At 55.0% G+C, this 22,496-nt stretch overlaps 1 protein-coding gene across 2 annotated transcripts in view; it reads right to left on the bottom strand.

The window, feature by feature from the left end:
- Positions 1-12,291: 12,291 nt before the first annotated feature.
- C8H1orf127 (chromosome 8 C1orf127 homolog) overlaps positions 12,292-22,496 on the bottom strand; it is a 28,346-nt gene continuing 18,141 nt past the window's right edge. For both annotated transcript variants that reach the window (XM_063106601.1, XM_063106600.1), the window contains exons 6-13: positions 19,874-19,912; positions 19,186-19,320; positions 18,598-18,682; positions 17,244-17,440; positions 16,875-16,998; positions 13,805-13,999; positions 13,560-13,564; positions 12,292-13,365 (exon numbers count right to left, since the gene is read on the bottom strand). In XM_063106601.1, the coding sequence (XP_062962671.1) occupies positions 12,292-13,365; positions 13,560-13,564; positions 13,805-13,999; positions 16,875-16,998; positions 17,244-17,440; positions 18,598-18,682; positions 19,186-19,320; positions 19,874-19,912 (1,854 nt within the window). The remainder of the gene's footprint in view (positions 13,366-13,559; positions 13,565-13,804; positions 14,000-16,874; positions 16,999-17,243; positions 17,441-18,597; positions 18,683-19,185; positions 19,321-19,873; positions 19,913-22,496) is intronic.

Consider the following 22,496-nt stretch of genomic DNA (forward strand, 5'->3'; position numbering starts at 1 on the left):
GATGGGTGCCAGAGGCTGGGGGAAAGGGTATGGGGAGTTAGTGTCTAATGGGGACAGAGTTTCAGTTTTAGAAGATGAAAAAGTTCTGGAGGTGGATGTTGGTGACGCCTGCACAACAACATGAATGTGCTTAATGCTACTGAACTACAGTCTTAAAAATGGTTAAGATGGTAAATTCTATGTTACGTATATTTTAATGCACATGCACAAACACATGCACAAGATTTAGAAAGCCCTACACCAAACCTAGCAGTGGTTGCCATGGGGAGGGGGGCGACTGGGGCCAGTGCAGAGACGGGGATGTCACTTTTACTCTCTATGCTTCTCTATGGTTTGTAATTTTTGTAACGAGCACTCATTCTTGAATGACTCACGTGATTTTTAAAAACCAATTAATAAAAAAAATATATATGTGTGTGTGTGTATATATATATATGAAGTTCAAAGTGGCTCTAGGAGTAGAGAGGGTTAGAAGGTGGGCATGAGGGAGGGGTTGGGGTCTGGAGGGCCTGAGGGGGCTGGAAGGTGTGGCCACAGGTGCTACCCCATTAGGCCCAGTGCTGAGTGCAGTGGTGGAGGGGGACCGAAGTAGCCCACTGGAAGAGGGAGTTATAATCCACTGCAATAAACACTGGGAGCTCTGGGAACCAAGAGAAGGTGCCTGATCCAACCTGAGGATCCAAGAGGGCTTCCTGGAAGAAGTGGCTAGAACAGGAGCGCAGCACGTGAGCGGTGAGGCTGAGCAGTAATGGGGCTAATTATAAAGTAATGGGGACACCAGGATGAAGCACCCTCTGGAGCCAGACCCTGGACTCCCAAGCACCCCCAGAACAGCAGGCTGAGACAGTTGGGCTGGGCAGGGCCCTGTTACCCCACCCCTACCGCCCCACACACGTGGTTCCTGCCCAGCATCCCCCCTCCCAAGATTGGCTGTGGTGTACCATGGGAGCAGTTGTGCAAACACGTTACCTTTCTGTGACTGGCGGCTGCAGAACCTCCTGATGCCCCACACTGGGCCAGAGGCGGGGATGGGGGCAGGTGTGGAACAGACGGCCTCGCCCCTTCTCTTACCCCAGCTACAGCTTCAATGCAAAAGGAAAACATCTCCCTCCTGCAAGAGCCCGTGACCCTGATCACATCTGGTTCCCATTGGCCCTGTTTGGTTCCAATTGTCCCACTTCCTGCTACTGTCTCTGGGGGCCCCCAGCCCCCTCCCCAGCTCTGAGAACAGCCCCTGCCCCCTCCCTCAGCCTTCATCAAGTCCTGCACAGTGGAGTCCCCAACAGCCTTGTGGGTCTCCCCTTGGCCCCCACCACGAATGTAATGGGTCACCTCACTGATCCCCAAATGTGTCTCCAAACCTTTACTCTGGCTGACCCTTGCATGGGGTGCCCTGGGCTTGCATAGTGTCCATCCACATCCTTCGAGGTCTGGCCCAGACCTTTAGGATCTCCACTGTCCCCTGGCCTGCTCCCCGTCTCCTCCTGGGGGGCCCTCCCCGATGGCAGACTCTGTGCTGGGCTCCTCCTGCCTCTCACCAACCTGCCTGGGAGTACAGGAGCAAAAAAAGGTGTGTTTACCTGGAGGCAGTTTCCCCGTCAAAGGAGAAGGTCTAGAAGCCACTTCCAGAGGCCACAGGACCTCAGGGACAGAGCTGGGATAGGGTGGGGGTGGGAGTGTCAGGGAAAGAAGAGATGATAGGACAGGAGGAGAGGGAGGGAGACTGACCCCAGAGAGCAGGGACTCCAGACACCCGCCCAGTGGGCACAGGACAATGATTCGGAGGGAAAGTAAGAGAGCTCCCTCTGCTCCCACATCCAGGCGGTGGTGACTCGGGGTCAGCGGGGGGTGTGGCTCTCTCTTCAGCAGGACTGTGCCTTCTGGCCTCCCAGGTGCTGCAGCCGGGACTCGGGTACGTGCTTCACAGCGTGCATCCTGCGTTATAGCTAATCGGCAGCATGTTTACTGTGAGCCAAACGCCGTTCTATATGAGTGAAGTGTGTTAACTCCTTTAATGCTCACAGCAACCCCAGGAAGGAGCTGCTTCGGTAATGACAATTATTATTACCATCCCTGTTTTGCAGATGAGAAAACTGAGGCATATGGAGGTCAAATAATTCTTACAATTGGTGAGTAGTGAATCCAGGATCTGGGCCTGGGAGCCTCTTAACACCCTCCAGCCCTGCTGTTCAGAGGCCCAGGGTTCCCCAGAAAGCTGGGGTCTTTGACCCCCCACTACCTTCCCCTCTCCCGCACCACTGAACAAGACTCTGGACTGGGAGCTTCTTGAGGACAGGAACAGGGAGAGGGTTCATCTGTGTCTCCCCAGCAGCCAGTACTAGACATTCATTCATTCCTTCACTCACTCATTCATTCCATAGATGTTTGCTGAGCACCACCAGGCGGCCATGTGCCAAAACCCCTCTGAGCCTCAGGCCCCTCATCTGCAAAATGGGAATACTGGACCGTCTGGACAGAGGGGTCCAGCAGAAACAAAGCGAGCCATGTATGTAATTTTAAATTTCCTCATAGCCACATTTAAAAGAGTAAAAAGTACCAGGGGAAATTAATTTTAATAACATACTTTTTTAACCCAATAGCTCCAAAATATTATCCTTTCAGCATGTGATCAATGTAGAAACGATTCATCAGATCTTTTACATTCTTCTGTTCGTAGCAAGCCCGAGAAATCCTGCGTGTACTTTACCCTTAGGCACATCTCCATTCAGACTAGCCACATGTCAGTGCTCAGGAGCCAGGACATGGGGCTGTCGCAGGGGACGCGCGGCTCTACGCTGGAAGACTCTGCACGTGTGCAGGCGAGAGGGTCTCTGCGCCCCCTGCTCTGGGCCTGGCAAAGCCTTCCCTTCCCCTCCTTTCGGGCCCTGCTGCACGTCTCCTGCACAGCCAGGAGTCAGGGCCCCTCGGGGGTGCTCCTGGGACCAGGACCGAGGCGCTGCTGGCTTCCCGGGAGGAACGGCAGGAGGAGGAGGAAGGGAGAAGCAGGCTGGGGGTGAGGAAAGAGCTGGCCGCCTGGCCTGGCACGGGGACAGGGTTTGTTTGCACCTCTTTGAAGCCGGGAGATGAAAGCGGGGCCCACATGGGCTGCCTTTGATTCTCTCCTCCCCGGGCCCCCACGCAGCTGCAGCCGGGCCAAGGCCCAGCCCTCCACTGCCCGGGGTGGGGGGAGCAGAGGAGGCCCCAGGCTGAGGGTGTTTCTCCCCTGGGTGGCTTGGGGCTCAGCGGGGGAAGCTCGCTCCGTCCCGGGGGATCTGACCTCCCAGAGACCCACCCAAAAGGGACAGTGACAGCCCCCTCAAGAAGAGGGGGCAGGTGTGATGTGTAGAACTGGGAGGAACCTGCTTTCCTGAATCTCTCTTCTGCCAACTCCTGAGCGTCCACCATGAGCAGGCGGTCCTGAGGAATAAACACAGTGACGGCATGGTGACTGAGAGCTGTGCGAATCACTTACCCACCCACCCCCGGCCTCTTTACTTTAATAAATATCTGTTGAGGGCCTACTGTGTGCCCGGCCCTGTTCTAGATGCCCTCCCAGCATGTGTCACACAGCACATGGAGTGAAAGGATGTGTGTCTGGCACATAGAAATGCCGACTTCATGTCAACCAGCAACGTCCTCGTTGTCCTCATCATCAGCATCACTGACACCTTCTTCAGGGTCTCTTAACCACTTCCAGACACTGAGGGAAGAGAACCAGCTGCTGGAACGGTGCCACCCCTAGGACGCAACCCTCTGTGCTCTGGCCTGATGTCGGCTTCCTCTTCTCTCCTAAGTCTCCTGGGGTAGGCCTTTGCCCCAGGGGAGGCGGGACCACTGGCTTCTGTGGCCTGAGACCAGAGGCATCGTGCTCTAGGAACCCCCTGGCCACGTGGAAGCAAAGCCACGCCTGGGACCTCCTCAAGAAACTAGAGGCCATGGGGCGGCAGCAAAGCTTTGGGGCGGGCAGGGGTTAGGGCATCTGCTTTACCAGGGCCATGGCCTCTGCAGTTCCAGATCCCCCATTGTCCCCGGCAGCATGGGCTGGTGTCTCAGGCTCTAACTCCTGTTCAAACCCTCTGGAGTCTCCCAGCAACCCCGTCTCTGAGGATGGGAAAAGAATCACGCCTGGCACCAGGCATGGGCTGCACAACCCGTCCTGGCATCCTTGCACACGCGGTGCTGGTTCCACACCACACCGCTCAGGGACGTGGGGAGGGAGGGTCTGTGAGCCCCTCAAGGACATGCCCCTCACTCCTGGTCCTCTCTCTGTTGACCTCCTGTTGCTTCCTGGGGGTGGGGGAGGGGAGGTGATAAAGCTGGGGCTGGTGACAGGAGTGAAGTGGGGGAGACCCGGGTCCCCAGTGCTCACGAATGACCACCGGGCTTGCAGGCCTGGCTGACATGGGTCCTTTCCAGACATGTCTCTGATCCTCACATCACTGTTTCAGGCCGATGTGGTTATCCCATTTCACAGATGGGGAGACTGAGCTTCCAAGCCACAGAGACACTTGCTCATGGTCACACACAGGAGCCAGGATTTGGACCCAGGACTGACTGATTGCAAAGTCTGTGTTTTTTCCACCAAACTACACAGCCAAGGAATTCAGCCCCTCTCCTTAGAGTGCTCCCAGCAGCCTCAGCAGCTCCTCCAAAGCCTGAAACTGTGAGGCCAGGAGGCCTGCCCTGAAAACGACTAACACCAGCCTTGGAGAGACCGAGGGGGTGGGAATCTCACCAACCCTGAGACCTCAGGCCAGTCACCTCACCTGGTGACCTGCCAGGGAAGAGGATAAACAATGCAGGATTTCCCAAAGCATGCACGGCTGGCAAGATGATTTTAACTTTTTCTTTTTATTTCATAGTTATGGAGTTGTTTTATTGTGTGTGAGACCACATAGGTGTAAATAGCACAGCAAACTCACAATTTCACGGATGTTTTTGCTTACGTAGTGTCTACGTAAGTGAAAAACACATCAATTTAAGAGGAAACACTAAGTAAATAAAAACGCAGGTGGCTGGAGGCTATGGCCCAGGGCGTGGCAGGAATATGGGCGTGATGTGTCCAGACAGAATGAGCTGGTGCAGTGACCAGCAGCCACCAGAGGGGAGCACAGGTGGGAAGGGGCCCGCGCGGGGAGGCGGGATCCTGGGGAGGCGAGGGGGTCAGGCAAGCGGATGCGCCCAACCGGGGCCCCCTGAGCCTGGAGGCCACATTGCCGCCCTCCTCCCTGGCTGCTGTGTTCGCAGCTGGCTGATGTAAAACACACATGTTTTGACTGAAGCTGCTCTGCCCCCACCTCCTGCAAAACGCCAACATTAAAGGCAGCGTAGCTTTGTAAAACTGAAACTGTAAAACGCTTCTGAAACCCAGCCTGGGGGATTAAAGAAACCACATGAAAAGGGACTTGGGGCGACCTGGACGCTGACTTCCTGTTCAGAAGTTCGTGCAACATGTGCCTCCCACCCGGGCTGGTGGCACGTAGCGAGGAGGGGGAGGAAGGCAGGGCCAGTGGGGGCCAGCGGGGGCCTCCAGAAGCCCAGCACGTGGCTAAGGTCCGAGTCTGCAACATGGGAGTGGGGCCCTCCCAGGCCTCTGACCTCTGGGGGCCCCCGAGGAGAGGTTCGATGTTGACCTTGGCCTTGGGACCCTGCCCTGTAGTAAGGGAGGGGTCAGGAGCAAAAGAGACCTCAGTCGCCCAACATCCTACTTCCCAGTCTCTGCCAGTTTCTCCTGCTGTTCCCAACATGGTCCTCACTGGCCCTGGATACTTGGAGTGTGGGAAGTGCTTGGAGCTCAGCTCAGCCTCCTGTCCCACGGTGGTTAAGAGCCTTCCCCGGCCAGGCCCAGGAGATGACCATGGGTTCAAATCCCAGCCCTGCCACTTCTTAGCTACAGGTCTATCCAAGGACCCTGACGCACTCACCCATAGGGTTATTTGGGGGAAAACAGCCAGCAAAATGCCTGGCACGTAGGAAGGGGTCGATGAATGGGAGCTACTGTTGCCAACCACCCGCCTTCTCCTCCCTGAGTCCTTGAGTGGTGTGAGATTAGAACAAGCAACGCATGTGCGAGGACACTGTGACCGGGATGGTACGGCCAGCTCCCTGTGCTGAGAGGAGGAGGAGGAAGGTGCTCCTTCCTCTGCCCTCACAAGACCAGGGGTTGAGTTGCCCCGTTGGTTCCCCTCTTGCCATATGGCCTTGGGGGAATGGCAATCCCTCTCTGGGCTCAGGACCTTCATCCTTGGAAACAGAGGAGAGGATGAGCAGGTCAAAGGTCCCCTCATGCTCAGATGTTCTGGTTTGGGACCAGGGGAGAAAAAGGGAGGAAGAATCCCGTCTCCCCTCCACGTCTAGAGGACCTGGGCACGGCGTTAAGTGATTTCCGATCCTGTGGCTGGAGAAGGGGTTGGTGTTGCTGCTGGTCTTTGGGCCAGCTGTCCAGGGCTGTGGACAGGGGAACCCTGTCTATGGACAGACACACATCACATACACTCCTGCACGGACACTCACGCCCCTCACATCACACACATGTCACAAAAACACGGACACATACACACATACACACGCACCACAGGCCGCCTGGTGGCCACTACCACCCTGAGTTTATTACGGCCCTCCCTCTATTGTATAAACTCCTCATGCCCTCCAGTGTCCCCCACAATCACTTACCTAATATTAGGATATTAAAAAATATGGCAAGATTTTAAGAGACTTATTAAAATGCAATTAGCAGCATGTACGACTTAAGCAGGGAGATTATTTTTAAAAATGACTTGATTGTGCAGAATACCACGCACCTTCCCGAGACTGTAAACCTGCCAATCACGCACATTTTCAAATGAAGAGGTTTCCTTGCTTCCTCTTTGTCCTTCAGGATTCTCTCCTGTCCCCAGTGACTATGAAGGCTGTGGTCCCTGCCCAGAAAAGCCGCCCACCCACACATATGCACAATGAGACCCTTCAAGAGCCCCTCAAGAAGGAAGCCAGGGGGTTAATCAGATGCTCACCGAAGCCTGGAGAAGTTTAGAGGAACTGGCCAGAGGGTGAGCAAGGGGATGGAGAAGCACACGCCCCCACTTGCCCCCACGCCCACTATGATTTGGATGGGGCAGAGGCTGCTGCCGGAGTGAGGGTGACAAGCTGCCCTTGCTGTGAAGGGGTGGAGGGTGGGAAGAGCCGAAGGGAGGAGGAAGGAGTCCTAGGGAGGGGGTCACTGCTAACCTCTTCTGAGGGCTGGCCTCAGAGACCCCGGCCCTCAGCCCCCCAACAGTGCCCACTAGAGGGGCTGGAACAGTAGGTTGTGCTGCCCCCTGCTGCCCACTCTCTGCACTGCAGCTCTGCTCCCAGGACCTGGTGGCTGAGTGAAGGGGCTGTCGCGGTCCAGGGGTCAGCCCTTCTCCAGCTGGGTGGCCCACGAAGACCCCCGGGATCTTCCATGGCTCTAACCTGAAAAGAAACATGTATCTGGAAATGTGGGAACCACACTGCAGCTGCCACCTCCCATGCAGCCCCGCCCCTGGCTGAAGGAGTTTATCAAATGTGCTTTCTGCTTCCTGGCATTAGGCTCCCCCTGGCACTTTTATTCCAACCATAAAAAGGCTATTTCATTGAGAAATAAAGTCCTATCTCCCTGACGTGTAACTCCTTTCAGAGCTCTTACTCAACTGCCAGACAAAATTTATGTTTCCTGGTTGCTCTCTCCTAGGATTGCAACTGGAAATTGGGGCAAGAGAGCTGGGGCGGGGGTGGGGTGGGTGAGGGGGGGGGGTCCTCTCTGGCCAATGGATGTGCATTTACTCCTTTGGTCTAAGGGACCCTGGAAACCCACCATGTCCAAGAGAGAACTCCTGCCTTGGAATGAAGAGGCCAGGGTTCGAGCCCCTGTGCTACCTTCCACTAGTTGTGTGACCTTGGGCAAGGCACTGAGCCTCAGTTTCCTCATCTGTAAAATGGGCAGAACAATACCTTTCTTCCTCATAGGGATGGTACTAGACGCAATGAGCCGATGGAGGTGGCAGGTACTTGGAAGCTGTGTAAATGTCAAGTGTGGCTAGTATTAAGGAGGCAGAGGAATTTTCTGACTAAAGGGGGTGCCTGTCACAGATTCACCCAGAAAGCGGTTCTCAGCTTATGCAGTGGTGCATCAGAATCCCCTAGAGAGATTGTTAAAATGCAGATTGCTAGCCCCCAACCACCGAGTTTCTGGATCTGTAGGTCTAGGATGGGGCCCAAGACTTTGTATCTCTAACAAGGTCCCAGGGGATGTGGATGCTGCTGGTCTGGGGACCCCACGTTGAGAAACACTGTTCTGAAGGCCTTGAGATCTGGGACGTGGGATGGCTCAGCTGAAGCCTTGGGAGAGGAACAAGGAGCGGGTTGGAGGTCACCTGTGGAGTTAGGTAGGGGAGGACTCTGGCCACTATATGGGAACGAGCTTCTGTCCATATTGTCCCATCTTGTCCTCCCACCTGGCTTGGCCTAATGTCTCAGGCAGCCCCCAGCCCCAGACACCAGACCTGTGACAGCTGAGTTGTCCAGAGATGGCCCGGAGCTTGGCTGAGCTAGGGACATAATGGCCCCTCAGGAGTGCAGGGTCTTCCCGAGCTGGATTAGAGTCTCACTTACCACCTTCGAGGGGTGACCCCTCACTATCCTAGACCACAGATTGCCTGTCCATCCACTCCTGTTTCCAAACAGCCCGGTGTTGAAACCGAGGCTCACAGAGTGAGCTGACTTGTCAAGGTCACATGGCTTGGGAGGGGCAGATCTGGCCTCCTGACACCCACAAGAAAGCTCTTCCCACCACGCTGCCTCTCTGGTTATGCAGGAATTTGTAGGATTACTGAACTGATAACTACAATTCCAGTTTAAGTAATATTCAAATACCCAATAGAGACTTGCAGCTAAGGCTGAAAGAGTATGTTGTGATATAAAGTCTGCCGTGGGAAGCATCTAAAATCTGGCAATTCAGGACCTTTGATAAGAGAAAAACAATGAGACTGGAGGTTGCGGGGCACCAAAGGCTTTGAGCTCAAGGAGGGAAACTGGACCGGCTCTGGCTGCTCCCTGTAACAGGAGAGAGGTACGATAAACGCATCTCAGCCCGACTTCACGCAGAGTCGCAGGGGGAAAAACGATGAGAATCCAGGCTGCTGGGGGGTGGGGGGTGGGGCGCCCCATGATGTCTAACCACCCTGAATAGCTCAGACTGTCTGAGATCCTGCCCAGCAGCCTCTGACCTCAAGGGGAAGAGCCACTCCCTGCCAGGATTTCACTGCTCACAGACGTGTCGGCCATAAACAAATGACTGCAAGACCTGGGAGGTCTCAACAGGAAAACTAGATGTCCCCAAGGCAGGGACAATACTGGTGCACATGCATGCATGGCCCCAGGATCAGGCACGGGCCCCTCCAGGCCCTGGCAGACCCAGGCCACTGATCACAGAGCCAGGGTTGTCCCATCTTGAGGGAGAACAGGAGCCCCCTGAGAACCTCAAGAATTTCTAATTCAACACAACCAACCATCCAGCTTTTGAATGGGTGCAGAGTTAAGCCAGGGGAAGGAAGAAAAGTTGAGTGGTTTATTCCAGCTGCCCAGAGCACTGGGCTGGGAAGAGTGCCCAGAGCAGCAGCTAATCCCCAGACCCTCTCAGCCTTGCAAAGCACCGCCCGCCCCAGGGTGTGGGGGTGGGGGGGGCTGGGGGGGCGGTGAAGACCATTATGCCAGGTGAAGGCTGGTGATTTCATTAACTCCATCCTTTGTCTTGTCTCCAAGGGCGTGGGGTGGTTAAACTCGGGGAGGACTTGGTAAAGGCTCAGCTCTGGTTCACAGGACTTTCTGGCATGTGTGTGCCCCTGGGCTACTGATGTCCCAAAGCTTGGTGGCCCTGCAAGGATGGAGAAGGGGAAGGGGTAGAGGGCAGAAGATCTGGAGACAGAGACAGAGAATGGTTCCTGGTAGAAACACAGCAGCCAGTCTCTGACTTTGCCTGGCAGCCACCCCCTGTGTCATGTGGATGCAGGAATGGGCGTGGCACAAGCACTCAGAGAAGGGACAACTTTGAGTCTCTTTTCCTTCCATTGGGGTGGGTGAGCCCTGAGACAGCCCAGGTCCCCTGCCCCCTGCTGCTGCTCCTGTCCCTCTGACGTCCACTCTCCAGCCAGCTTTTTAAAGCATCAATCCGAGGCTGCTCCCGACCACCCATGGAGGCCCAGGTAAAATCTGGGCTCCTGATGGGGCCTTCAGGCCATGCGGGCCACTCCCCCCACCCCCTCCTGCTCACACAGGCAGCTTCCAGGCCTTCCTCCTGCTCCTGCCACTCTCCTCCAGGCCCTTGTACTTTCTGTCCATCTGCTGGGACACCCTCCCCCAGCCCTTTCTGAGGTCACCTCCTTATCTCCTCAGAGGGGCCACCCCAACTGTCCCACCAAGTTGCTCTTTAGACTCCTCAGCATCATCTGAAATTGTCCACGTGTGCGTGTCGTTGGTCTCCAATCCCCGTCACACACACCCGCTAGAACTTTGCCTCCTGCACCAGCGACTGTCTTTGTCCGATTCACTGCTGCCTCCCGGAGCTGGAACAGAGCCTGGCACAGGGGAGGTGCTCTGCAAACATCTGTTGAGGGACGGGGTCCCGGATACACATTGTGGTGATCTGGGGGACCACCAACATGAGTCTCCAACATCAGCACTGGGCTCTAACCACTGATCCTACCAGCCTCTGAAGATCAGGCCCCTGTGAGCTGACACAGGCCCAGGGGAGGCTGAGGTCATCTTTCCTCCCCCAGCCCAGGCCACCCAGCCAGGTGCCCAGGGCAGCAGCCAGAGGCTTGGGCCTCCCCCTGCTGGCTTTCCTGTGGGGGTCGGGCTCACCCTGGCTAGAGGCCACCATCCCTGAGCAGTGGCTGCCCACAGGGGAACCGCCTGGTGGGGCGGGGGGCTGGCCTTGGAGTCACAGCTCCCATTCAAGAAGGGAAATCATCCGAGCTTTTAAAAAATTAAATGGAGTCAGTAATTTGATTTCAGAGAGAAGCTGAAAACCTCGTAATGGCAGGAGCAGCTCGATTCCGTGGTGAAAAGGAAAAGCCTTAAATGGGGCTATTAAGCTTTTGCCTGGGATGGATCTGCCCGGAGAAGGAGGAAGGAGTGGGGCGGGCAGGGGGAGAAGTCGTCTTCGAGGTAGGGACCGTTTATCAGCCAAGACAACCCTGATTATTTATTTATTTAGTTAGTTATTCAGTTCGCGTTCCGGCCGGGCAGGCGTTGCCGATGACGGCCTCCTGTCCTTGGCTGCGTTTCAAATCCCACTTCCAATGATGGGGTCGGCCTGGAGGGGGTGGGGGGCGCCAGCCTTCCAGGGAAGCACCTGCTGCTCGTCCAGCCACGGCCACTGCACCTGGCCACAGCTGGGCTTCTGGGCCAGAGAGCCCGGGACCATTGGGTCACCAGGAGTCACTAGGGTTGTCCAAGCCAGCAGGCTACCAGCTGCTGCCACAGAGACCAGAGGAAGGGAGCACCGAGTCACAAAAGCAGAGCAGCAACTCTCCCCACTCTCCTCCTCGGGGGTCCTTAGAGAACAAAGGTCATGGCCCCGTGAGGCCCAGGGGATCGGATCGCCCCCAGGCCCACCCCCCAGAGATGTGACAACTGTGGCTGAAGGCCTTCCGTGCTCTCCTGAGACAGCAAACCTCTTCTCCACCTGGGCCTGGGGGCCAACAGCTCGGCTGCTCTGGTTTGCCCGAACAGCAGTGTTAGGAACCCCGAGAGCTCAGGGGATCTGAGCGCCTGCGTGTGCCGGCCTCGAGCTGAAGCCTTGTCCTTTTCCTCACTCGCCCCTCAGCAGCCCGTCGGGGAGCAACTATGATCACCCCCTCTGATCAGGAAACTGTGGCTCGGAGAGGTTAGTGCCTTGTCAAGGGCACGCAGCCAAGGAGTGGAGAGACTGGGACTTGAACCCTGGTTCCTGGTAGGCCTTTCCCCCTGATGCCCCACCACCCCCAACAGTGAGAGCGGGCACAGGAACGCGGCTGGGCCAGCCGGGGACAGGCCAAGGGACATCGTTCTGCACATGGCTCCTCTTCCCACTGAGAGGTCCAAGCAGGCAGGGGCACGCCCGGACACTGCCCCCCACCCCCTTCCCCTGGGGTGCTTCCAGGACTCACCCCGAGTCTCCATGGAGGCCCAGCATGGGGGCCTCTCAGAAAGCCCCTCCACGATGTTCTGAAGCTCAGGAGGCCTGGGATGCTCAGGGCAGGTGGCCAATGAGGACTTTGTCGGCTCCTGCCGGGGTCAGGCCCCCAGGCCAGCAGGGAAAGGGTCTCCAAGCTCAGCCAGGCTGGGTGACGAAGTTTCTGTGGGAGCCCCCGGGCTCAGCGTTTGTGAAGGTGGAAGGCTGGATGTGTGTGCAGCCCCCCACCCACCCTGGCCCACCGGCCATGCCGGGGCCGACACCAGCTCTCGAACTCTGCCTGACCCCCCCACAGGCAAGGCTGAGGGCTTCTCCGAGGTGGCGGCCAGAGGGTTCTCCAGAAGAGCTGCCGGGTGACTGGATTCTGCTGGCCCCTGCTCAGCAGCGAGGACTGCCAGGGAGGCTGCTGGGCCCACCCTGTGCCTTCCAGTAGGCTCAGGCCCTGTGGCCCCCGGACGGGCACCGGGGCTTGGCTGTGTCCCCCTTGCGGTGCTGAATGTGGCATTCATCCTCAGCGGGATGGTGAGTCCCGGCCCCTCCATGTCCCGACTTGGTTCTGAGGACAACAGGTCCAGGTGCCCTCTGGCCCCCTCCCAGGGGAGGCCAGGCCCACTCTGGGGAGGCCCCTCGGCCTCTATTATAGAGGATTCTTCCCGGGGCTCTCCGGGGGAGTGGCTGGGCAGCGGGGGCCTTGTCAACAGCTGGGACACCTCACCAGCCTGGCCAGGCTCCTCCTGGCTGGGCTCGGTTGCAGCCGCATCCCTCCCTGACAACCCACTCAGCAGGAGGGGACTTCCTGGTGGCTGGGTGGAGTCCTGCTCAGGCCTTATAGTTCCTAGACCTTCAGTTCGGGTAACAGATGGTCCTGAGACAGGGAACACTAGGGATTGCTCAGCCCTCCAGTGAGGCTGCGGGGGAGAGGAGACTTCTGAGGACAGATGCAGGGTCAGGGCAGTGGGGGCTGGGAAGACTGAACGGGCGGGCCCGGGGCTGTGCTGGACAGCTCCTATCGACTCTGAGGAGAGTGTGGTTGAGGGTGGGGGACACCCGGGTAATTCCGCTTCCCCCGTGGGGGGCTGGGGACCATGTTGATCTTGCATCGCGCTGGAGAAAAGGGAAGTGGCAGACGTCCAGTGTCTTCCCACAGGTTTGGCTGTTTGTGGGAACGGCCCCAGCTCCTTCACCAGGGAGAGCGGTGGGAAGAGAAGAGAGAAAGCATCAGAAACAAGAGCATCCAGAGGATCTCGCACAGAGAAGGGCCCATGGGCACTGAGGCCTCAGGCTGGTTCTCTGGGCTTGGCTCCTTTGGGCTGTGCCTCAGTTTCCCTCCTTCTGTTTGTGTGCACAGCTATTAACCCTACCCACCAACTCCTTCTGCTGTGTCTCAAGGCACTGGGAGGCTGTGAGCCAGGCAGGGAAGATGAGAGGGGGGCTATCCTCAGGTGGGAGCTCTCAGGGACCCCGGCTTTCTCTGGCGAATGTTCTGGTTTGAGGAGGTGACATGGCCAGGGGTCAGAGTGGGGCTCTCTTTGGAAGAACGATGCTGGAAGAGAGGGGCCTCATGGGGACCAGACTCTCTGGAGGAAACCACGGGTGGAGGACATGGCTGTGGACTTGCCTTGGCCAGTCTGTTGGAAGACCAGAGGGCAAGCCCCCAAGAAAGCCCTTCCCCGGCAGCTGGTCCTGCGCCCTGGAACTGGGACGAGGCAGCAGACTGCACTCCTGCTGGAGGGGTCTCTGATCCTGGGGATGCGGGGGAGGGCGTGGTCCTCAGTGTGACAGTTGAGGCAGGCAACTCCGTTCCTGAACCTTCCAGAAAGGAGGCAGAAGTCAGCCTTCCTCCTAAGGAAACAAAATCCTCCCAACTCCCTGCTGTGGGGACCATGAGTGTCCCCTTTTCTACAGGTGGGGAAAGAGAAGCTTAAGGAAACAAAGTCAAGCACCGAACTAGGAACCGACTTCATTGGCTGAATTTCACAGACCTCCACCCTGGAGTCCTCTCTGAGACTACACGGGCATCAAGATACACTTTTAAAATTAAATCACAGAAATTCAGGTTTTCTGCAAAGAGCACTGGTCCCGACTCCCTTTCTGCCCCAGCTGAATGCCACCAGCTGGTTTCGTCTTTGAGCTGTTCTCTACTTTGAAGTCAGATACATTGGCCCAGCCTAGAAACCACACAGAACTGGGCAGGACTCCCCGCCCAATCACCCCTCAGGTTAGACTCGGCCCAGGCACCTGATCACTCTTTATTGTATGGGGAGCGGTTTCCTCTCCAACAGCATCCCTGTCCTCTACCCACCAGATGCCGGTAGCATCCTCCTGAGTTGTGACAACTAAAAATGTCTCCAGACATTGCTAAGTGTTCCCTGGGAGGCAAAAATCACCCCTGGTTGAAAACTTTGGGGTTAGAGCTTACAAATTCTAGCCCATGGGTCCAATACAGAACTGAGACACGCTTGATTTGGCCTGCAGCATGTTTTAAATATTTAAAAAATTAACTGACAATATCTTTAAAGCAGGAATTTTTAGATAACCAGCTTCTCGTGGAAAATCAGAAGATCCTGTCACACCAGCCTGCCTCCCTACAAGGCAGGAATTGGCTGCAGCTAAGGGAGGCTGTTCTCTTTAGAGGGGTCTGGTGGCTGCCGGTTCTCAGAAGTCTCCAAGGCTCCATCAGTTTCTTACCCTTTCTCACTACTGTCCCCTCCCTGATCCCTAGGGACAGTTCCATCGGTGACCCCTGCTTTAAAGTGAGAAAACAGCTAGAGCTAAACCACCCCTAGGTTTCTCTTCTTCATGTCAGACACCCCATTGCCTCCACTTTCTTAACAGCTACAATGTTAAGTAATTAGGATTCGTCCTATAACTTCTAACTACTTTTTTGGGGAGGGGATGGAGTAGAATATTAAAAAAATAGGTATAACCCCAGATAGCTTAGGCAGTCCCAGTGCATTAATATTCCGACACTAGACACATATTTACAAAAGAAAAAATGTTCTTTGTCTAAAATATTTTTAAAAGAATTCCTAGTGACAATTCAGTCCAACAAGCATTTATCAAGTGCTTACCAAGGGCAAGGTAGCATGATAAGGCCCGTGAAGAATTAAAAATTGGAACAAGACAGAGACCCTGGTTTCAAGGAATTCACAGAGAGGGAGAGACAGAACAGTGCACCAATAACTAACTGTAATAAGAATAGAAAGACCTAGAAACTGCAGGGAAGGTGCACTGGGAACCTGGAAGGGGAGAGATTCATTCTGGCTGTTGATATTAAATTAATAAAACGCAGAAGAGAACAGTCTCTCCTCGTGTAAATCTTTCCAGAGAGGACAAAAAGTCTTCCTAAAATGTTTTTATTGCTGTTGCTGAGCTATTTTTGTATGTTATTTGCTATCTCCCTATCAAGAACCTTCCCTCTCTTCAAAGCCCAGGGCAGAGGCCACCTGCTCTCTGGCATCTCCCCGAGTCCAGTCCACCTACCCTCCGTTATAATTCTCTGGACATTTCTTGTCTCCCCTTCCAGACCAGACGCTGTTTCAGAGCAAGGACTGAATCCGGTGGCCTGTTTCTGCCTGAGCCTTGCATGGGGCCCCGCACACGGCAAGTTCTTAGTGAATACGTGTTGGATAAACTTCTGGCCCTCCCTTTCCAAAAATCAATGTCATCACTGCAGGAAACTTTAAACTAAAAACAGCCAAAATGTGTAAAAAACTTTCAAGAAACATTTTCATTTTTAGCAGACTGTTAGAACTCATCCCCCATCTCGCCTTTTCCTTTGTTTCTCATTCTGAATTTGGGGCTAGATGTGGTAGGCAGCCCCGCTTTTAATCTTTAAATATAGTTCTGAATATAATTACATTTTTATGCAGCACCGAAACATCATATCCTGGTAACGGGGCATTCTTGCACTATTAACATCTGAGTTAAATCTCCTCGCGTCTGTCTTCTATTGAGGACAGTTAGGAAGTACAAGATGAAAGTGATCGGCATCGTTTGTGAATTATGTGTATTTCCTTCTGCTGTATTTCAATGGGTTTTGCTCCTGCTGGTTTTGCACGTGTGACTACCAGGTTGTCTGGTAGCTGTGTTTTCACCGAAAACCCCTTTCAAGATGGAATCCCTGCATCCTGGCACAGAGGACACGTGCCACGTTTCCAAGAGGGTTCCTCTTGGGTTAAGAAATAAGTTGCATCGTGTAGTGCTCTTTGTCAAGCTGCCCGATCTGTCTACTAAGTGACAAACAGCTCAGAACGGAAGTGGCTTGTCTCGTGCCCGGCCCTCTTCTAAGCCACTAACTCCCATCTTGTCATCCAATCCTTGCAACTGGTACTGATATTCCCACTTTCCAGATGAAAAAACTGAGGCTCAACAAGGTAAAGTGACTTGCCGAAGTTCTGCAGCTGGCTAGGAAGTGGATGTGCCCCCCGTCCCTGCATTCCCCTCCCCAGCAGTTTGACTCCGGAGTCAGGGACGTCACCACGTAGATCCTGTGCCCTCTTGTTCTCACGCCAGTTCCAGCCAGCGTGCTGACACCATCACCTACCTGGCTGGGTGTGGGACCTGTCAGGCCCAGTGAGTGAAACTGTAGCAGAAGGAAGCAGCATGGGGCCAGTGGAAGAGGGCTCGGGCTCATGCGGTGTGTGCCTGTTACCAGCAGGCACACCCCATGGTGGCCGCTTACCCTCGCACTGGAAGAAGCTCTCCACTATCCAGAGGACCGGGGTGGCCGTCTCAGCAAATTCCAGGTTCAGGTCTACCCTATAGAAAGCTTGTGTTCCTGGAGCTCCTTGGGCTTCCAGGCATTGCTGTGGGGCAACAAGGAACTAGTTGTACATGGCAGGGTACATCCCAGGGCCTGTAGCTGTGCTCCTATGGGGCCACCTTGGCTGGGCCCCACAGATCTGCTCTCCCTGCAGATCTCTTCTGACTGCACGTGTCAGCAGAGATCTGCTCTCCCTGCAGATCTCTTCTGACTGCACGTGTCAGCAGTGGCCCAAAGGAGAAGGGGCCTCAGAAAGGGGCAGGACAGTGAGGCCACCAGGACACTGACCTGGACCTGGAGCAGCTCAGCCGCCGGGATGCTGACCAGCACAAAATCCCTGCTTTCGTTCACTGTGAAGGTGTTGGACTGGTGGACTCGGAGGAATTTTAGGTTCAGGGTTTCCTCAATGCGGGTACCTCTTTTTACCAGACCCAGTCTTTGCTTGGGGATGTGAACTAAGACCTTGGACTCTGGCTGGGATGACACTGGAACAGAGAAGGACACATGACACAGAAAAAGACACACTTTGCAGTCACGTGGATGAAAGGGTGGGGGGGGGGCACACATGTGGCCAGCACAACCCACATCCAGTCAGTGGCACAGATTACTTGGTGTCCTGGCATCACTGCCTGGGCTGGAACTTATCTACACAGATGAAGAAGAGAAGAAAAGGCCATTTCCACACCCGGGGTATCCTGCCATTTGTGAAGGCCCATAAAGAAGCAGATGCCTGCTCCTGGGAAACTGCAGAAATGTCTCTGCCAAGACAGTCTGCAGCTTTGGTGACCTAGCCTCATGCCCCTTCCATTACAAAAGCTGCTCTTAAGAAATACAGCTTATATCAGTTGTTTACACTTTAGCAAGAATTTTATTGTGTCAGCCCTCTCTCGGGGGCAATTTAAGCCAGCTCTGCAGTTGCTAAATGAAAGCATCTGTCTCCAAATAAAGGGATTTCAAACATCACGAACAGGGAAAGAGATGTTTAGGGGCTTGGCAAGGTCATCCCCAATGCCCGAAACTCCCTGAAGTCCTGATCCTGAAACTTAGTCTATGACAAAATTCCATGCAAATGTAAAATCTTAGTCATCTCTGATCTACCCACACAGGATGAAGCCTTTGATCCACCTAACTTTGCATGCCAAGATCTTTAAATTCCCTGGAGGTAGGAAGTGGCCTCTTTATATTACACGAGGCACATGGTAATGGTGTCACCACAGACCGAACAAAATAGTTATCACATACACGGTCTAGATCGGGGATCCCAACCGCCATCAGATCACAGAGCCCTGGAGAGTCTGACAAGGCTGTGGACCCTCACCTATCCTTATTCTCAGACCTACTGGAGCCCATCTTTGGGACCTGTGAGGAGTTCATAGACCCCAGACTTGCAGGCCTTTCATAGGTAATTCTACATGTCAATCGCACTGCACATCCCACCCACAGTCTGCCCACGCACACACACCTTCCTTCAAGAGCAAACTTCTCCTTGCCCTGAGCATTTCAGAAATGCACGGCCATGGTTGGGGCTAGGAAGAGGAGAGGTAGGGTGAGACAGAGGTGCCCAGAGGAGGGGGAAAAAAAGAGGAGCCCAGAGAGTGATGAAGTTGGAAAGGTGGTCATTGGGGGTGCTCCTGGGTCTTACCCGGTGGGCAAGCAGCTTCTAATGAGTAGGCATAGTGGCCGCTCACCAGCCACAGTGGCAGGAGCTCCGCAGAGGTGTTCAGTACCTGGGGAGGCAGGAGGGTCCGCCCTGTGGCCTCCAAAACTGCTCCTTCCAGATGCAAACTCCCTCCTCAGGGGCCCCCTCCCACCTTCCAAGTAGTCTCTGGACTAAAGCCCCAAGTGTTATAGAGCCCAGGTCAGGGATTATTGCTCCGATGCAACCAAGAAATATTATTTAGCTGGGATATTTTTAGCTGGAAGCAAGCTCGGAGCAAATGTCATGTGAGCCGTCTTCTCTTACACGGCAACTTTGGGCTATTTAAAGAGATGATAATTACGCTCCTGCCACCACGATCAGGACGAGCTGAATACATGATTGCAGGAGCCCCTCATCTGCCGAGCAGAGCACTTTACACTAATGGGACCCAATTTTCAAAGACGCCTGCCTAAATCTGTCCAGTCTTGCAGGTGGACATTTGAATCAGCACTGGAGGGGCAGCAAAATACTCTTGGGGGCACTATGCCCAAGAGGCCCCCAGCCTGGCAGGGCCTGCTCTCCACCACTGACCTCCCACCTCTGAAGATCTTGTCTTGGACTTTGGACAGTGATAGTGGTGGCGTTGATGTCCACGTACAATCCCATCAGGCTAGCATCTTCCAGAGAAGCCACCAGCTCCCCTCGAAGGGACAGCAGCCATGGGGTCTGGAGAAACAGGACAAATTCATAAACCATCTGGCCAGTGAGTCACGGGCACTAGTGGTCAAGGAAAGGCACTTGAGGGTGCACTCAGGAAGGTGACAGGACCATGGGGAAGATGGGCTAGACCAGGAGCCAGGACAGCCTGGGGAGGAAGGCAAACTGGAATTGCCACCTTTATACTTTAGGGGTGCTCGGCACACAGTAGGTGCACAATGGGGCTGAAAGAATGAATGCACCATTCCCCTCACAGCAATGCCAACCCACGCACCGCCCAGGCCAGCACAACTGCAGTCCTGTCCTTGGTGCCATCTGCCAGCCTTTAGTGGGACATTGGCAATTGGGGGCTTGAATTAAGGTGGATATCTGTCTGGATGGTGGGAGAGGGCACCAGGGGAAGCCTCAAACTTCAGCTGCCAAGACATGGCTCAGAAAAGTTGGTGCTGTCCACAGACACTCTCCACAGGAGGACAGGGGAATCAAAACCTCCTGGCTTACAGCAGTCCCTGAGCACCAGGCCTGGCAGAACCTTCCAGGAAGTTGCTCCTGCCCCACCTACCTGTCCACTGTCGCTCCCCAGAGGCAGGGGCCGGGAGACCTGCAGAACAAAGAGAAGCAACATCTCCTGGCAAGCGTAAGCAGGTAAGCAAAGGTGAGAGAGCAAACATTTCTGCCTGAGCACATAAGCGCTGGCAATTACCCCAGCAGGAGGCTGGCAAGAGAGCGTGCTGCGGCCGCCTTGTTTGCTCATTAAGACAAGAAAATCATTTATGTTCTGGGATTCAAGTGTCAATAGACCCAGGGAAATGTTGCCGCTTCAGCTGCTGCCCTGAGCCCAGCCAAGGGGGCAGGTGGGGTCCCGGGCACAGATGGCAAGACCAAGAGTGGGTGTGCGTGGCACAAACACCATTCAGAATACACCTTCCTCGGGACTGTTTCCCAGGCCTCCTCCAGGTCTTATCCTGATTTTCTCTCTAGTTCACCCATCTTCCTTGCCTGCTTTCTTTCCGTTTTGGACCCAATAAGCAGGGACAGAGAGAGTGCTTCTATGCTTGCTAGTGGCACCACACTGAGGGTGACCACCCATCCTGGTTTCCCCAGACTGAGGAGGTTGGTTCCCTGATGTGGGATTATCAGTGCTAAAACCGGGATAGTCCCACGCAAACCAGGACAGCTGGTGCCTGCACCGCACCTGAGTCTGGAAGCCATCCGTACAGTGGCACTGTACTCCCATTTCACAGAAGAGGGACCGAGGCGATGGTGTGGGCAGGACCCTCCCACTACAGCCAGGGTCGCCTCCACCCAGCTGTTCTCCCAAGTCTTTGCACTTGCTCCAAACTCCCCTTTGCCTTCACTTCAGACCTTGGCAGGAGGTCGTGGCACAAGAAGGAGTCACAGAGCAGCAGAGGGTCCCTTGGAGACCATCTGACCCCTGTTCCCATCCTGCACTAGGTGGGGAGACTGAGACCAGAGGGGACTGACTCAGCTTGACAACTTCCCCCCCACAACTTCTTCCCATGGACAGAGGACAGAGTGGGGCTTCCAGGAGCAGAATGGAGTGGGTGGGGCCAGGGAGGGACCGAGGGACCCACCCACCACTCAGCCTTGTCAGTTTCCAGCGCTGCTGCCCCTTGGCCCTGGAGAGCCCCCCTTATTCGCAGCAGGCTCAGGAAGGTCCCTCGGTGAGCCCTGCTATTTTCTTGTCTTTGGAGATGCTGCCTTCACTTGGGAACAAAGAAGAAATAATGGGGGGGATGCCTGTGGTTTGGTGAGAGGATAAATAGGATGATCCAGCATTTCCCTGGTCAACCACCAGAGCTGCCCCACCGTTCCCACACCCCAGTCCCTCTGCTACAACCTGAAGGAAGGCAGCAAAGCCCCTGCAGGATGGGCTTTAAGAAGGAGGGAGACAATTCTGCTAAAAGGAGGAAGGGACGATGCGATCAAGAGCGCAGCCACAACGCACCGTGCCCTTTAAGTCGCCACGCGGAGGCTATATTTAGGGCCCGTGGACATTCCGCAGGATCTCAGGCAGCCTTCACTGGGAGCAATCGCTAATCACTGCATTGAGTTTACGGGTGCCCCTGGGCACACTTAACCCAGGGCAATGAATAGTTATTGCGCGGCCTCCCGCTTGGGGCCTGTGGGCACACTTAAGTGAGCTCGCAGATCGCTGCGAGCGGGCACGGCTCGGGTACACCCTTGGGCACCCTGCACCATCAGCGGGGAGAGGCAGAGTATTAAATATCTATGTGCCCTGTGCCCACAGCTGCATTTAGCCAAGGGCAAGGCCGGTGAAACGGCTTTAATTAAAACTTAATACAAGTTCAGGGTGCAGCCATGGAAGCAGCGGCTGCAGAAGTCACCAGGAATGAATCAGTCAATTCGATGAGGTTCTCAGATGGGGGAAGGGGTTAGTGGGGAGGGGGACTGGGGCAGCAGAGATGCATCTTCTGTTACTTCTGCACTGCCACCTCTCTGCAGCTTTGTTCAGGATGTGGGGACCTGCACACTCCCACACTTTGGTTGGTGAAGGATGCTGGGGATTCGGGCATCTAGGCTTCAAAGGCAGGTCGATGGGGACAAAGCGGGTGCCTGGGCAGGGAGCTGTTCCTGCTCTTCTCAGCAGTTTGGCCTAGTGTCGCGTGACACCAGCAATGTCGTCCCCCTGGTGGCAACTCCCAGAACTACAGGACCAGTGCAGAGGGAGAAGTGACTGGCTCTGGAATGTCAAACGGATGCCCTGGTGGCAATGCTTGGGGATTCTGCGGTTCTTAGGAGCACCAACACCAGGCTTGGCATAGCCATTGTGTGCCTTTAAAAAGGCAGGTGGTCAGAGAGAGCCCCTCCCACACAGCCCCTGCTCCTTAAGCTTGGGAAGCAAAGGAACTTCAGAGAGTAAGATGGCAAGGAGCAGGCTCAGAGAGGAGATGAGCTCAGGTCCCTGAATTCAGGGGGCTGTTCCTGGCATAGGACACTCGTTTAAAATGCATACCAGATGAGAATGAAACTATAAGCTCTTCCTGGGGCAAGGGTCCATGTCTTATTCAAATCTGTCCCCTTAGCACCAGCACAGTGCCTGGCACACAGTAGGTGCTCAATAAATGCTTATTGCATGAATGGCGGCTGTCATGAGTAGCCTTTTCACTCTCACCTCCTCCTCTCATTTCTCCCTTCTGCAT

This window comes from Cynocephalus volans, chromosome 8 (assembly GCF_027409185.1).
Source record: "Cynocephalus volans isolate mCynVol1 chromosome 8, mCynVol1.pri, whole genome shotgun sequence".
Taxonomy (NCBI): domain Eukaryota; kingdom Metazoa; phylum Chordata; class Mammalia; order Dermoptera; family Cynocephalidae; genus Cynocephalus; species Cynocephalus volans.